This window comes from Tupaia chinensis, unplaced genomic scaffold (assembly GCF_000334495.1).
Source record: "Tupaia chinensis unplaced genomic scaffold, TupChi_1.0 Scaffold000350_1, whole genome shotgun sequence".
Classification (NCBI taxonomy): domain Eukaryota; kingdom Metazoa; phylum Chordata; class Mammalia; order Scandentia; family Tupaiidae; genus Tupaia; species Tupaia belangeri.
Window position 1 is genome coordinate 9,771,019 of NW_006159844.1, and position 16,627 is coordinate 9,787,645.

The 16,627-nt window shown below is 35.3% G+C and overlaps 1 protein-coding gene across 4 annotated transcripts in view; it reads left to right on the top strand.

Annotated features, from left to right (window-relative positions):
* STRN3 (striatin 3) overlaps window positions 1-16,627 on the top strand; it is a gene marked incomplete at its 5' end in the record, with an annotated part of 117,458 nt that overhangs the window by 91,817 nt on the left and 9,014 nt on the right. For 2 of the 4 annotated variants that reach the window (XM_006172142.3, XM_014589304.2), the window contains 7 exon segments: window positions 599-732; window positions 2,270-2,445; window positions 2,628-2,675; window positions 3,237-3,358; window positions 8,436-8,603; window positions 11,259-11,399; window positions 15,621-15,728. In XM_006172142.3, coding sequence (XP_006172204.2) covers window positions 599-732; window positions 2,270-2,445; window positions 2,628-2,675; window positions 3,237-3,358; window positions 8,436-8,603; window positions 11,259-11,399; window positions 15,621-15,728 — 897 coding nt within the window. 4 annotated transcript variants of the gene reach the window in all.

Consider the following 16,627-nt stretch of genomic DNA (forward strand, 5'->3'; position numbering starts at 1 on the left):
AACATTCCTGGTGATAGAACTTCCTAAACCATTGATATTATTAGAGGGTCCTGAGCAGTTAAAGTTCCTCTAATAAGCTGATATACTGTACATTTGAATGCTTAGATTTTTATCAGAGACCAGAATGTTTAGTGTATTTTTAGAAAGCAAAAGGACTTAGCAATGACTTAGTACGTTTGAAAAATATTCCATGAGCTACTTTAAGATAAATGGTATAGGTTTATTCCCTATGAATAGTGGAAATCTGATTATTTAACTCCTTTATTTAATCAAAATTTGTCTTTTTATGTGACACACAAACTATAGTACTGAAGTGATAAGGGATTTAATTTAAATAAGCAAAAGTTCTTGTACCCTACTTTCCACCCCAGAGTAATATATCTAGTCTATCCTGAATCTGTAGAACATTACTGTTTATATTTCTTACACGTTTGTTTACTACTCAGCAATAGGATTTTTTTTTTGGCATGGAAATAGGAAAATAAAAATGAATCATATTACTAAATATCATAATTGTTAAGTGCTTAAATTTCCCCCACAGTATTGTGTTGTACTGTATGATTTTTCAGCATTTAAGAAGCGGTTTTGTTCTTTATAGCTGAACCAATAACGTTTCCATCTGGAGGAGGCAAGTCATTTATTATGGGTTCTGATGATGTTTTGTTAAGTGTACTGGGCCTTGGAGACCTTGCAGACTTGACGGTAACAAATGATGCAGACTATAGTTATGATGTAAGTGCAGTTTTATTTTTAATTTTTTAATGATTTAATAGGCTCCTTATTTTTCGGAATCACTTATAAAACAATTAATGTCAAGGTGCATGAGAAAGACAAGTTTAAGGTTGTCAATGTGTGATATGAACTGACATGCAGTTTTCCTTTTATAACTACTTTCTTCGTGGTATTTAAATTTTTCTTAGGTATTTTGGTGGATTACCTGGGGTTTGGGGTGATTATTTTAAAATATTAGTCAGTAAGTGCATCTTGAATAGTCAATTCTCAGTTACTTACTTAAACTAAGTCATATTTTGATGTTAATAAGAAAAAAGAAATAGAAAACCCAAGTCAAAGTCACTTATTTGCCATTAGGATACTTTTTTTAAAGCACGTTATATTTTTGAACTTTTATTAAGGATAATGTTAGAGCTAGCTTGTATCATTTCCTGAATGATTATCTCCTTCATTTAAGAGATGGTGAGAGAGTGGAATGGAAGGGAAGGAAAGAGCAGTTCTTAAGTAAAATCAGTCTTGTACTTTTTTTTTACACACTTAACACTCAATTGAGAATTAAGTATGCTTGTTTAGATGTTTATATCAATGAATTGCAGCTTTTCAGTACTTTTTTTCCTTCGACAACATTTCTTTTTTTTACATCTTATGTTAGCATTCTTGTTAGACACATCAGCCTTGCTGGGCTGAATTATTTTTATTAAAATTTTTAAGGACTATAAACAGCTAAATTTTTGGCTGCTTTAGAAGTGGTTTTAGGACCTATTTTTATAATTAGAGAAATAAAACAAAAGCGAATAACTTCTATCATTATCAAGAATTATGAAAGTTTTCTTAAAGGGTCTTTAAGACTTTAGAAAGTACTTTAAATTACTGCCTTCAAAATGTTCACATGTTGGGACCAGCAGATGACGTAATGGTTATGTCGCTGGGCTCCCACATGGATGTCAGTTCAAGTACTAAACCGGCAGCCTAAAACTGATGCCAAGCACATGCCTATTCGTGCCCAAAATTCTGAGAGGAGACTGGAAGAGAGGGGATTGCGGTGTGGCCATCCCCCCAGGGGGGTGATTTCTCGCTTTCTGTCTCTCTGTCTCTGTCTCTGTCCTTCCAGTGAGCACATGGTGCCGTAAACCAAAAAGTTCACATGCTAATAATTTCCTAATTAAAAGTTGTACCATCAGTATTGTTCCCTGGGATATTTGGTAGTAATCTAAATAAAATTTTTGTTTCCATGTAAAATATTGTGGCATTGGTGATTATTTGTTCTCATTTGATATTTAAGGAGCTTTGGGGTTAGCTTGATTAGGTAAAAACAGATTAAGGAATTCTTCATATGATATAGATACTGAAAGGCTAATGAGATTATTCTTTGGAGTGCTTATTAAGTGGTAAAGGTTTATTACAAAGTTTGTAAGGTACATTAAATTTCCACTGGACATTTTAGCTAAACAGTTTAAAATTTAGAAAAAGAAACTAAAACTCCACATGCCTACCAATTTACTACTTTTACCATAAGTACTTTGCTCTTTCTTTTTAGTTGCCTGCCAATAAAGATGCCTTTCGAAAGACATGGAACCCCAAGTATACACTTCGTAGCCATTTTGATGGAGTACGGGCATTAGCGTTTCATCCTGTAGAACCTGTGCTGGTTACTGCGTCTGAGGACCATACCCTTAAACTTTGGAACTTGCAAAAAACAGTTCCTGCCAAAAAGCAAGTATTTTAATGTTAGCTTATTTTCTTTCTTCTAATTTTGCTAAAATAAGTAACTGTTCCTTTTTACTCTTACTTGTCCTTTATACACACGTTTGATCTTACCTAATGACTCTTTAATATTAGTGAGTGATTTTTGGTTATTTAATTGCCTTTTCTTTCTCCCCGGCCCCCTGTTTTAGGAGTGCCTCTTTAGATGTAGAGCCTATCTACACATTTAGGGCCCACATGTAAGTTTATTTATTATTGAATTAATACTTAATTCACCATAGTTATTGTTAGCTATTATTTATAAATGTTCAAACTTTTTAATTTTCTCAATGTTTGCTTTATATTACAAAAGACATATTGGGACCAACAATTGGTATAATGGCTATGTCGCTGGACTCCCATGTATTTGACCACAATTTGAGTCTAAGACCCGGTGGCTTAAACTCATGTTGGGTGCGTGCGCATGCATGCTAAAGATCCTGAGAGAATGGAGGAGAAGGGATTGCGGTGTGGCCATCCCCCCTGGGGGATGATTTCTCGCTTTATGTCTCTCTGTCTCTCTCTGTCTTTCTGGTAAGCGCACATACCCCATAGCAAAAACCTCTCCAAAAAAAGACATAGTTAAGTAATAGCTCACTTGATAAATAATTATATTAGAATATGAATATAATAGTACCATTAAAGTATATGTTTTTACCTAGAACAGTTTTTAGATACTGCATTATATCAGGGGTTGGGGAATGGAGATTTGAATTATTTTTTAAGATTTGTAAGTAATTTTTTTTTCTTCCTATTAATAGTGGCCCTGTTCTGTCATTAGCTATTAGTTCTAATGGAGAACAGTGTTTTAGCGGTGGTATTGATGCAACCATCCAGTGGTGGAATATGCCTAGTCCTAATGTGGATCCATATGATACATATGGTAAGTAAAAGGGTGAAAATGTATATTTTTTTTCAGTGAATGGAGCTTACAGAAGTAAAAACCTCAGATATTACTATAAGAGTGTTTACTTTCCTCATTTAGTTCTTCCATTTGCTAATAATTTGCTTTGTTAAAGTATAAAATTAAGAAATTTCATGGGGACCAGCAGTTGGTGTAATGGCTGTCACTGGACTCCTACATAGTCAACCGTAGTTTGAGTCCCGGACTCAGTGGCTCAAACTCATGCTGGGCATGTGTGTTTGTGTGCCCAAGATTCTGAGAGGAGAGTGGAGGAGAAGGGATTGCAGTGTAGCCATCCCTGCTGGGAGGTGATTTCTTACTTTCTGTCTCTGTCTCTCTCTGTCTTCCTGGTGAGGGCATGTGCCCTATAGCAAATACCTCTCTAAAAAAAAAAAAAATACAAAATGAAATAGTCACTCACTCATCAATTTATCAATAAATCCTATCTCTTTGTTCTACCCCACTTTCCAATATATCTTAAATTCACTTCCCTTTATCCACTCTACCACCACTACTCTAATCTTGGCAACATTACTTCGTCTACTGGACTACCACTTTATGGTCCTCTCCAAATTTGTATTCCTTATTCCACCCTTCCTTACTCCATTTATTTTCCTCACAGCATTCAGTCATCATTTTCTTAAAGAGAGATTTTTGCTATTGGGTGTGTGTGCTTGATGAAGAGCCAGAGAGAGACAGAAAGCGAGAAATCACCCTTTCCCCTGGGGGGGATAGCCATACTACAGTCCCTTCTCCTCCATTCTCTTCTTGAGATGTTAGGCATGTAAGCACATGTACCAGATGTGAGCTTCAAACCTCCCAGTCTGGGACTCGAACTGTGGTCAGCCACGTGAACATCCAGCGATGTAACCATTTTGCCATCTGTTGGTTCCTATGATCACCTTTTAAACTATATATTTATCAGATCTCTTACTTTAAAACTCTTCATTAAAATTTCCCTTTGTTCTTGAGATTTTTGGATTGAATGTCACTATTTTAGATGGACCTTTCTTGATTACTCATCTAAAGAAATCTCCTCCAGTTATTCTCTCTTACAATATTCCAACTTCTTATAACTGAACAATTTGTTACCATAGACTCTGTCCTTTGGCTAATTTGTTTAATGTCTATTATTCATTATACTAAATCTTATTTTTTGGGTAGTGCTTACCACTATACCTGGCAAATGTAGGCAACAAGTGTGTATTATATAAAAACAAACAAAAAACCCTAAAGAGCTTAATTTTTGATTCTTATAATAATTTTATATGTATATATTTGAACACAAGTGCACATTATCTCTGAAGAACAGATTTATAAAAGTAACATTTGTAAATCAAAGAGGTTTTCTTTCCCCTACTTTGAAATTACAGAATTTTTTTGCTCTTGAAAAGGTTATACAAATTTCTACCCTACAGTCCCTATATGTTTCCATAGTCTTTTATTTAATATTTTTGAACTCCATAAGCTATTTCAATTTAAAATTTTGTTACTTATATTTTGTTTCCCTCTTTTTGTAACTAGTACCGAAATTATGTTAACTAACATTTTAATTAGTATAGATTTTTTTTGGACACCATAGAGAAAGTACCAATTCACAAACTTGCTGAAATAATCATAGGCATGGAATTTCTTTTCATGGGTGCAATATACACACTCTACCATGAATAAAATAAACATTGAAAACAGTTCTGAAATTAGACAGTGGTAAAGATTGAACAACCTTGTGAACACAGTAAGAACCACTAAGGGCACCAGCTGATGGCATGTTGGTTGAGTCACTGGATTTCCACATGGCTGATTGTGGTTCTAGCCCTGGACCTGGCAGCTTGCTTTTTCAATTTTCCTCTCTCTCTCTTCTCTCTCTCTTGTGAGCACAGGTGACCTATAGCAAATTTTAAAATAATAATGTAAAATTAAATAAACAATTCTTTAAAATTTTTAAAAAGATCTACTAAATTGTATACCTTAAAAATGTGAACTATATGTATAGTTTGTGAATTATATATGAATAAACCAGTTAAACAAAAAAATACACAACTGAGACCAGCAGTTAGCTCGAAAGGTACCCTCAATAGTGTCCTGTCAGGCTGTGATCCCCTTATCCCAGCCCTTTGGGCATGCATCAAATTCTTGAGCACACACATGCTCAGTGTGTTTCAGGTCAACCAGGCTGGGTATGGTCTGTGGTTGACCATCTGGCTTTCAGCACTGTAGTTTACTATGCTGCTGTTGCTTGTACCAGCAAGACTGGACCTAAATTTTAAAAGACTTTATTGCAGCCAGCAGATAGTGTGATGATTAGGTGTTGTACTCCCATATAGCCAACCATGGTTTGAGTCCAAACCTGGTGGCTTGCTTACTCCCTCTCCCTCTCCTTCTCCTTTCCCTTTTTCCTCTCTCTCTTCTTCTTCCCCCTCTCTTTCCCCCTTTCTCATGAACACACATGCCCTGTAGCAAATTTAAAAAAAACAATAATGATAAATATAAATTTTTAAGAATTCTTTTTGAAAATAATTATTTAATTTTATTTATTCATTCATTTATTTTAATTTGACCAGAGCGAAACAGAGAGAGAGAGAAAGTGAGAAAGCAAGCCACCAGGTCTGGGTCTTGAACCATGGTCAGCCATGTGGGAGTGTCCAGCACCTTAACCATCATGCCACCTGCTGGTCCCCAAATTTAATAATTCTTAAAAAAAAAAAAAAGATATTCACCATCAGTCTTGGGTTTAAAATATGAACTATCAAATATGTAGTATCATTTATTGACATTGGGACAGAACAAGTGTGTGTCGTCAGTTTGCATTTTGGACATGTTGAAAGATGGCACTAAGAATCGATGATACATCTTGGAGAGAGTGTATTATGTAGGGTAAGAAGAGAAGATGATCTTAGTCCAGAGTCTTTAGTAACTGATACTAGGAGGTTGGCTAGAACAAGAAAGCAAACAAAGGAAATCAGGAAGGTACGACCACCAAGGTTGGAAAAAGTGTAGGAGGATGTGGAGTTATGGTGTATATTTAATGAAGAAGTCATTTTGAGAAGATACAAGCAGTTTACACTTTCAAATGTTACTGAAAGATCTAATAGCATAAGAATAGAAAGGTTTCCTTTTAAAATTAAGTGACAAATAGAGGGACCAGGAGGTGGTAGGTGGTTAAGGTGCTGGATTTCCATATGGCCAACCATGGTTTAAGTTTGGCACCCAGCAGCTTGAAATTCACACTGGGCACAGGAGTATGGAGGAGGGGAGATTGCAACATGGCCATCCCCCCCAAAGGGTGATTTCTCCATTTCCCCATTGTCTCTCTCTGTCTCTATGGCAAGCACCTTAAAAATACATATATAAAATAAATAAAAGTGACAAATAGGTCACTCAGGTCTTGGAAGAAAGACCAAAGGATGAAGAGACTGCTGGATGACCTTTCGAGTTAGTCTATGTGGATGGAAAGTAATGTGATCAAATAATAAATGCTTTGTATAATCAGAAAAAGATATTTTTAAAGTTTAATAGAATAAAGGTCATTGTTAGTAATCTTTGGTAGGGTTGTTTGGTATATTAATGGTATCAGAAATAATGTTAGAGTGATTTGAAGAGTGAATTAAAAACTGTATTTACTCAGTATGCTCATATACTGTTTGGTAGAGTAGTGGGATAAGGTTAGTGGAGGTTTCTTGTTTAGGCAGAGAGATTCAGGAATGTCTTTTTTTCCTGCCACGGTAATGATCCTAAAGAGGAGAATTTGTGTAGTTGAGAGATAGTAAACATGAAAACTATGTAATGAGAGGAACGAAATCCAGAAAACACCCAGTGGAATTAGCCTAAAGAGGACAGTCTCTTACTCATATTTAGAAACAAAGAGAGGATGGTTCCTATTTGAATGCTTTGTTTTCTCAGTGAAAAATATGAGGTATAGTCATTTAGGAGGAAGGGAGGTTGGGAACTATGAGAAATGTCGAAATGATAAATACTCATGGAGGGAGCCATTGATGTGGGTGGTTAAGATAGATGGATTCTATAAGGCCAGCTGAGCAACTTGAGTCCTGAACGCATCGTCTCAAAAAACAAGCCACCAGGTGTGTGTGTGTACGATCCCAAAATTCTGAGAAGAAAATGGAGAAGGGATTGCAGCATGGCTGTCCCCTCAGAGGATGATTTTTTTCTCTCTCTCTCCCCAGTGAACTCACGTGCCCTATAGCAAACTTAAAAAAAGAAAGAGAAAAAGAAACAAATATTCATGGAAAGTGGGAAAATTCACTAGAAAAAGGGGACTGTCGGACAGAAGCTGCTCAGTGTTATTGGCTATAAAACGAAATGTCTTTCAGTTTATGAATGAATGATGAATAAATAAAATGTGGTATATCCATATAACGAAGTTTTACTTGGCAATAAAAATAAGTGAAATATTGATACATAATACAACATCTGAGCCTTGAATACATCATTAGTGAAAAAAGTCATTCATCAAAGGTCACATATTGCAAATTCATTTCTATGAAATGCCCAGAATAGAACAAATATAGAGAACAAATAGATTAGCGATTATCTAGAGCCGAAGAAAGGTGGTGAGGGGGAATTGGCAGAAAGTGGCCAATGAGTGATGAAAGTGTACTAAAATTATGGTGGTTGCACAACTCTGTAAACACACTAAATACCACTGAATTGTACACTCGATGAGTGAGTTGTATAGTATGTAAATTACATCTCAGTAAAGTTGGGTTTTTTAAGCATATGTTCCTTGTGGGAAATTGTGAAAATACAGAAGAGTAACCCATAATTCTGTTGTTTACAGATATCGTTTTAGTGTACACATTGGTTTATTTTCTTAAAGCATTTGTGTTCTTTATACTTAATTATTGGATTTTTTGAATAGTCATGATGCATTTTTACGTAGAAAATGTCTATGTAAATTTACACAGAATTATTTACATAGAAAAAATGCATCATCACCTTTCCAACAGCTCAGTACATAGTAAGTTAGTTAACTTAATATACCAAAGCATTTTTCAAAAACTTCTTTTAGCTAATTTTTTGTTTGTTTGTTTCTTCCTAGAGCCAAATGTTCTAGCTGGCACTTTAGTTGCTCATACAGATGCAGTCTGGGGTCTTGCTTATAGTGGCATAAAAAATCAATTACTATCTTGTTCAGCAGATGGCACTGTTAGGTTATGGAATCCACAAGAAAAATTGCCATGTATTTGCACTTACAATGGAGATAAGGGTAAGTACAGTTTGCCTTTGAAAAACTTTTTTTTCTTTCAATTTTTTAACTTGAGAGGTAAAAATAACAAGGCAGGGCCAGCTCTTTGCTCTGGTGGTTAAGGCAGCCGGATCCCAGGGGGCTGACTACATGGTTCAAGTCCTGGACCCAGTGGTTTGAGAATATACCAGGTATGTGTGCACGTGTATCCAAAATGCTGAAAGGAGGAAGAGGTGGAGGGGGGCAGATTACAGTATGACTATTCCATATGGAGACCACTTTTTCTTCTCTCCCTCCCCTTCTCTCTCTGACAAGCACACATGTACTTTAGCCTCCCTCCAAAAAAAGATAGAAAAAAGGCAAAGCAATTGAAATGTTATTTCTTTACATTTCCAATGAGATATAGTTTATAAAAGTCATGATAATTTTACTCCTAGTAATTTTTAATTTGAAGTACTTTACAGTTGTATTCTATAACTCATTGTTTTTTGACCTTTTTCAGGTCATGCTCCATTTAAGAAATGAAACTTGGCAGCAGTGGGGTAGACAAATGAGGCTACTTACAGGGATAACAGGAAGTACTCAACCTGCTCTAGGAGACTATCCACAAAGGCTGAAAGGATCACAGTTTCAAGCGTATCTGTGAATCATGTGTGCCATGAACCTGAGCACACTGGTTGAGGAGTCCAGCTATAATCATTGAAATAGCATCCTTAATTGGGAAGTACAGATTGGTACTTTCATGATTACAAATATTTTCCTATCAAAAAGGCTTTAATCAGTTTGCCTTTAGAAGACATTATATATATATTATATATATACACACACACATGTATGTATATAATTACACACAGTTTTACTTGTCTTACTTTCTAAGTAATTTCTTAGTTATTTTAAAAAGAATTATTTATATAATTTTATTTATTATTATTTTAATTTGCTCATTAAAGAGAGAAAAAGAGAAAGTGATTTTTTTTTTTACAATGTGTTGCTAACCAGAGAGACAGAGGAAGTGATTGAAATCAGCCCCTGATGGGATGGCCACATTGCAATCCATTCTCCTCTTAGGCTTTTGGGCACACATTCCTGGGAGTGAGTCTCAAGCCACCGGGTCTAGGACTCAAAATATGGTTGGTCATGTGGAAGTCCAGCACCCCAATCACTATGCCACCTGCTGGTCCCAGTCATTTATTTATTTATTTATTTATTTATTTATTTATTTGGAGGTTTTTGCTACAGGGTATGTACGCTCGCCAGACAGAGACAGACAGAGAGACAGAAAGCGAGAAGTCACCCCCAAGGGGGTATGGCCACACCGCAGTCCCTTCTCCTCCATTCTCCTCTCGTGACCTTGGGCACGCACACACATGTGCCTGGTGTGAGTTTAAGTCACTGGGCCCAGGACTCGAACCGTGGTCGACTACATGGGAGTCCAGCAACATAGCCATTAAGCTAACTGCTGGTCCCTCCCAGTTATTTTTTTTAAATTTTTTATTATCATCATCATAATCTTTATATTACATTGGATTACATATAACTTTACAGTGTATTACATTGTTTTTTCAAAAGGGAATGCCATGCATGTCCGTCAGTACAGAGACATTAATCTCCCCACTTCAACATTCAATATCTTTTCTATGTTTTCCCCAATCATTCTCCCAGTTATTTTTTAATTTGACTTTTTAAGTTGTTAGAGGATACATGTGCTCTTTAGGAAAAGACAGAAGGAAGGGGAAAAAACACCCTTCCATTCCAGGTAGGGCAAGGTCATACTGTAATCCCTTGTCCATTTCGCCGTCCTGTTGGAATTTTGAGTATGCACACACACCAAGCATGTCGTTGAAGTTACCAGGGCTGGTATTTGAACCATAGACAGATTTGTGGGATCTGGCTTTCTTAACCAGTAAATCACAAGGCCAGCCCTAATTAGGCTGTGTATTTGTATTTTTAAAAATTTGTATTGTTTACAGACATTTTTAATGAGCAATATATGCCTAATTTTGTGTGTCTCTTAAATTCCTTAGCAGTTCTACTAATTTTTTAATTACTTGAACTTTATATATTTAGACATTTGTTTCTTGCTTTATCCAGGCATTTAGTTGATTGACTCAAGATTTAACCTAATTGTGCATTGATCTGGCTAGTTTACCTTTCTTTAATATTTTCAAAAGAAATTGTTGCTTAGACCATGTTAGGATAGTACTGTGTCAGTAGATTCCAGCATCTAGCTTAATCTTCATAGATTAAAAATGGATTTTATTAGCTACTTGTTAAGGCTTACAGATCTCTAATAGATAATGATGTAAGAATGCTGATCTGTGACTGTACAGTAAGAAATATAATTGATAAATGGGCCAAGAGACTGCCAGGAAGGATACTTTTCTCTTAGAAGAAAATATATAGGAAAACAAATAACTTTTGCATTTATACATGTATTCCTAATTTAAGAGCTGTTTCATATTTTTCTCAAGATGTTAAATAGGATGTTAAATAAATATTAAATAGAATAACTTCTTAAACAATTGAGAAGTTGCTTATCTCACCATCCTAACACAATTGCTTTCTTTTCCATTACTAACATTATTTCAAGAATATTTAAATTCCTTTGCTTATTAGAAAAGTGGATAATTTTCAAAATTATTATGTTTATATCATGTCTCTCTTGGTTTCTTTCAGAGCATGGAATACCTACATCAGTTGACTTTATAGGCTGTGATCCAGCTCATATGGTGTCCTCTTTCAACACTGGTAGCGCAGTTATTTATGATTTAGAAACATCGCAGTCATTGGTGATGCTTTCATCACAGGTAGATTCTGGTAAGTTTTCATCGGTTTCTTTGAAACCTTAAAGAGGATTATTATACAATAGAGGGTAATCTTCTAGTACCACTTCCATGGTAATGGCATTAAACTGATCATGAGGGTAAAGCTCCCTTGACTTAATCACCTCTTTAAGGTCCCACCTTTTAATGCTGTCACAATGACAATTAAATTTCGATGTGAGTTTTGGAGAGTGCATTCAAATCATAGCAGACAACAAAATAGTTTGGGACCAGCTGGTGGTGCTGTGGTGACATAGTGCTCTATACTGTTGCACCCACATGGAGGGTGCCACATTACTGTCCTGAGATCTCTCTGTGAACACTGTGTCCTGGGGTCTCACTGTGCATTCCAGGCATGGGTCTATGATCCAGGCTTGCTGGAGGTGGACTGTGATATGGAGACCCCCTTGGGGTGCCTGTCTTTCTCTCTTTTTCAGAGGAGATAAATAAACTTTAAAAAAAAATAGTTTCATTATGTTACAGTTATAATATTTTTACGTAACTTCTGTTATTTCCTCTTAATTATGATTTAGAGTTTGGTAGGTATATGGGGACAGAGGAATGAGCAGAACATTGTGAAGGTAAAAGCTAAAGAAATAATTTAAAAATTTTAATGGAAATACATGTTGAAGTAGAGAAAATAATATAAACCTGGTGTACACACATCCAGCTTCTATAATTATCTATAAGTGGCCAGATTATGAGGGCGATATGTGTTTTGCATTTTCTTTGAATAGGGATTATAAGGTCTCAACATTATGATTGGTTGATAGGTCTCTCAGGTCTCTTTTCATAATAATTTTAACCTCCATCTCTTTATTTTCTTTGTTGTGTGTGTGTATGTTTTTTTCTTTGCTTTGTTCTTTTATTAAAGAAATTGGCTAGTTTTGTTTTATCAAGTTTTTTGAGGTCAAGACTTTGCCGGTTGTATCTCTATGCTATCATTTGATGCGTTCTTTATTTTATTCCTGAAACATGGATATAGATCTAGAGGCTTATTGAAATTTAGTTTCAGTATATTTCTTATTTTTTAAAATTCTTAAATGTTTTTGGTAAGAACTTTTATCAGAAGTAAACATTGTCTGGTTATCTTTTTGTGACATTTTTAGTCTTGATAATTTCCTGAGTCTATTAATTCATTAACTTTTTTATTTATTTGTTTTTTAAGATTTTTGCCATAGGGTGCATGTGCTGGCCAGAGAGAGGGAAAGTAAGAAATCAACCCCCAGAGGGGATGACCACTCTGCAATCCCCTCTCCTCTCTATTCTCCTCCTGGGACTTTGGATACGCATGCACACATGCCCAGCATGATTTTGAAGCTTTCAGGTCCAGGACTCAGACCGCAGTTGGCCATGTGAGAAGCCAGCACCTTCTCTACCGTGTCCCCTTCTGATACCTAATTCATTAACTCTTAAAAAACAGTTTTCTTTTTTTTTTAAAGAATTATTTATTTAATTTTATTTATCCATTCCTTTATTTTAATTTGACCAGAGAAAGGCACAGAGAGAGAGAAGTAAAGTGAGAAAGCAAGCCACCAGGTCTGGGATGCAAACCATGGTCAGCCATGTTGGAGTGTCCAGTGTTTTAACTACCATGCCACCTGCTAGCCCCTAAAAAGCAGTTTTCTAATACCATCATTTCTTCTCTATTCATTAGCTAGAATGCTTCTATAAAAAGAATTATTCCCCTATAATTCAGTTACCTTGCAGTTAGCAACTGTTAAGGAAAGGCAAAATAAATGGTTGTTTTTGTTTATTTGTTTGTTTGTTTCCCCCTCTCTTATTAACCAGTTTCTTTTTTTAAAAAAATAATTATTTAACTTTATTTATTTTATTTATTCATTCATTTATTTAAATTCAATCAGAGAGAGAGAGGGAAAGTGAGAAAGCAAGCTACCAGGTCCAGGACTTGAACCATGGTCAGCCATGTGGGAGTGTCCAGCACCTTAACCACCATGCCACCTGCTAGTCCCCATCCAGTTTCAAAATAATGAGATAGTTCACTAGTATCCTCCAGAGTTAACCATTGAATTTGGGGTGTTTGTAGAATTGTTATTATCTGTCATTGATATAACGGTATTTCATGTGCTTTAACTCACTGCAGGTGTAGTCTTTATTGCTGCTCAGATTATCTCGTTTCAGACTGGGAGCTTATTCAGATTGGCTCCTGAGTCCTTTTGACCTGATCCTAGTAGCTTATAGTTTTCTTTCTTTCAGATAGGAGAGGATGAGATGTAGGTTCATCATGGTTTCTTTTAGTGGGAAATGATTTTTTTTTTTTTTTTTTTGAGATTTTTGCTATAGGGCATGTATGCTTGCTGGAGAGACAGGGAGACAGAAAGTGAGAGATCACCCCCTGGGGGATGGCCACACTACAGTTGCTTCTCTTCCATTCTCCTCTTGGTATTTTGGGCATGCATGTACACACACCTGGCATGAGTTTTAAGCCACATACGTGGTCCAGGACTCAAAATGCGGTTGACTATATGGGTGTCCAGTGCTATAACTATTACGCCATCTGCTGGTCCCAGGAATTGGAATTTTGAGAAAACAGTCTAGGTGCTAAGCTATTGGATTGATCCTCATAGTCTTCATAGTTCCTGGGTTATTCATTATTTAGGTTTTTAAAGTGAACAGAGCTAAGAAGTCTGTGTTTTTAGAAAGTAAAATACTTCTACTTAAGATTCAGATTTATTTGATTTTCAGCAAAACCATTGTATTTCACTTGTTTTATCCCATGGTACACTATCATCTTAGTAACAATACCATCACCACTGAGCCAGCAAATGGTATGGTCCCACATGGTCAATTCCTCGGTTTGAGTCATAGACCTGGCAGCTTGAAAAACAACAGAATACATGTGCATGCATGCCCAAAATCTCAAGAGGAGCATAGAGAAGGGATTATGGTGTGACCATGCCCCCTGGAGTGGGTGGTGATTTCTCACTTTTCTTCTGTGTCTCTCTCCGTCCCTCTCTGGTAAATGCACGTGCTATAGAAAAAATATTTTTTAAAAAATTAATATTATCATCACAAATAATTTGACTATTGATAAAAATTTATAGTTAGGATTTATTTCATTAAAGAACTAATAGTCTTATTACGAGACTTTAAAATCAGTTGGAATAGTTCATTTCTTTGTGGTTATACCACTAATTAAATATTTGGTTAAGTTCACTTGTTGATAATTTTATTTTTGAGGGACTAGCAGTTAACGTAATGGCTGTGTCGCTGAACTCTGATGTAGTCAACTGCGGTTCGAGTCTTGGACCCGCTGGCTTAAACTCATATTGGGTGCGTGTGGGTGCGTGCCCAAAATCCCGAGAGGAGAATGGAGGAGAAGGGATTGCGCTGTGGCCATCCCCCCTGGGGGAGGATTTCTTGCTTTCTGTCTCTCTCTCTCTCTCTGGCGAGCGCACGCACCCTATAGCAAAAAAAAAAAAACCTCTCCCCCCCAAAAAATTATTTTTGAGTTTTTAGTAATTGTTTTCCTAAAAAGCATTTGTTTTATGATTATGTGAAATAGTTATTGGATTGGTTCCATGGTCAAATCTCAAGCCAAATTATATTCAAAATGTCTCTTCCAGTGTTTCCTCAGCTGTTTCTCTCTCTCCATATGTACATACACATACTGTTTAAACTAAGTATATGAGAATTCTTATATGCGTGCATATGATTGACACTTAGTGTAATAATGTTGATAATATTCTCATTTGGTTTGATCTTTCTGTTCTCTCTCATCTCTAATCTAGTAAAAAATAGTTAAGAGCTTGCTAATAAAACAAATCTTATTCCTAAACAACATATATCCCAGTTTTCTTCTTTTTTATCAGTATAAATAGGATGGAGGTTGTTCTTTTAATTAGCACCTATGAATTTTTTTCTTAAGTGTTTATAATTCTTCTATGCACTACTTTTTAGAAGTATTAATAATAGTTATTGTTGAGTCTTTTAGAAATTTTAAACCACTTATATTAAGGGTGGATATTAAAACACAATTTTTTCTAAACGAGCTTTGTATTGTCTATATAACCAGGCATAGTAACTCAAATGCCTTTTTTTTTTTTTTTTTTTAAGATATATTGCTATTGAGCCTTTGTTTTGTACTCAGGTCTTTCAGTTTTAATGATGCATATGTTTTTGTAAGATTAAAAAGGCCATCATCTAGCTTCTAAACTGAATGTTTGAATTTTAATGTATTTCTTTATTTTTTTAGGTTTACAGTCCAATAATCACATTAACAGAGTAGTAAGTCATCCTACACTTCCTGTTATAATAACTGCTCATGAAGATAGACACATCAAATTTTTTGATAATAAAACGGGTAAGTTGTCTTTTCATATTAATACTGTAAATTTGAGATTATAAAAGCTTTTGTTTTATGTAAAGTACATTGAATTTTGGCTATGAAATAGCTGAGTTAAACTATTTTAGCTTATATTTTTGCTCTACTTAACTGTAGCACATTGGTAATTTTATTTAAATTTATTTATTTACATTCATTCACTGTACATCATTACAGCATACAAAATGAGATTTTTCCATCCAGAGTACACTGTATATTGTCTCAATCAAGCACATCAACAAACATGTTATTGTCAACAAATAATTTTCCATTTTTTGTTTTCTGTATGTTTTGTTTTTTTCCCCCATCCTTGATTCCCTATCTCTTATCCTCTGCTATCTCCCACTCTGCTCCCACACTGACTCTGGTATCTATGTTTACTTTCTATATTGTTTTCCCCCTACTTTTATTGAATTATTAAAGATCTTAATTAATCTAAATATTTTCATAGCAAACACAGCTGATATATACATTTCCATGAACACAAGTCTAACTTTAGGCATCCTATAAAGTAGCACCTAGCTGGGGCTATCATTGAATAGATATTTTTTTTCTGAAACTTTTTTTTTGTAACTTAATTTACATTCTTTTCCTAAGCATTATCACAGCATATAAAATGTGATTTCCCATCCAGAATATACTGCATAGTGACTTAATCATGCATATTATTATCAAAAATTTTCCATTTGTAGTTCCTAGAATTTTTTTTACCCCTCTTTCTAGCCCTCTGTCCTTTCCCACCCTCTTCTCACACTATTTCTGGTGTCTATAATTGTCTTCCATTCCTTTTCCCCCACATTGTATTGATCACACAATTTCTTAAATAATCTAACTACTTTAATGGTAAGTTCACTTGGTACTATTAAGAAAACCAGTTT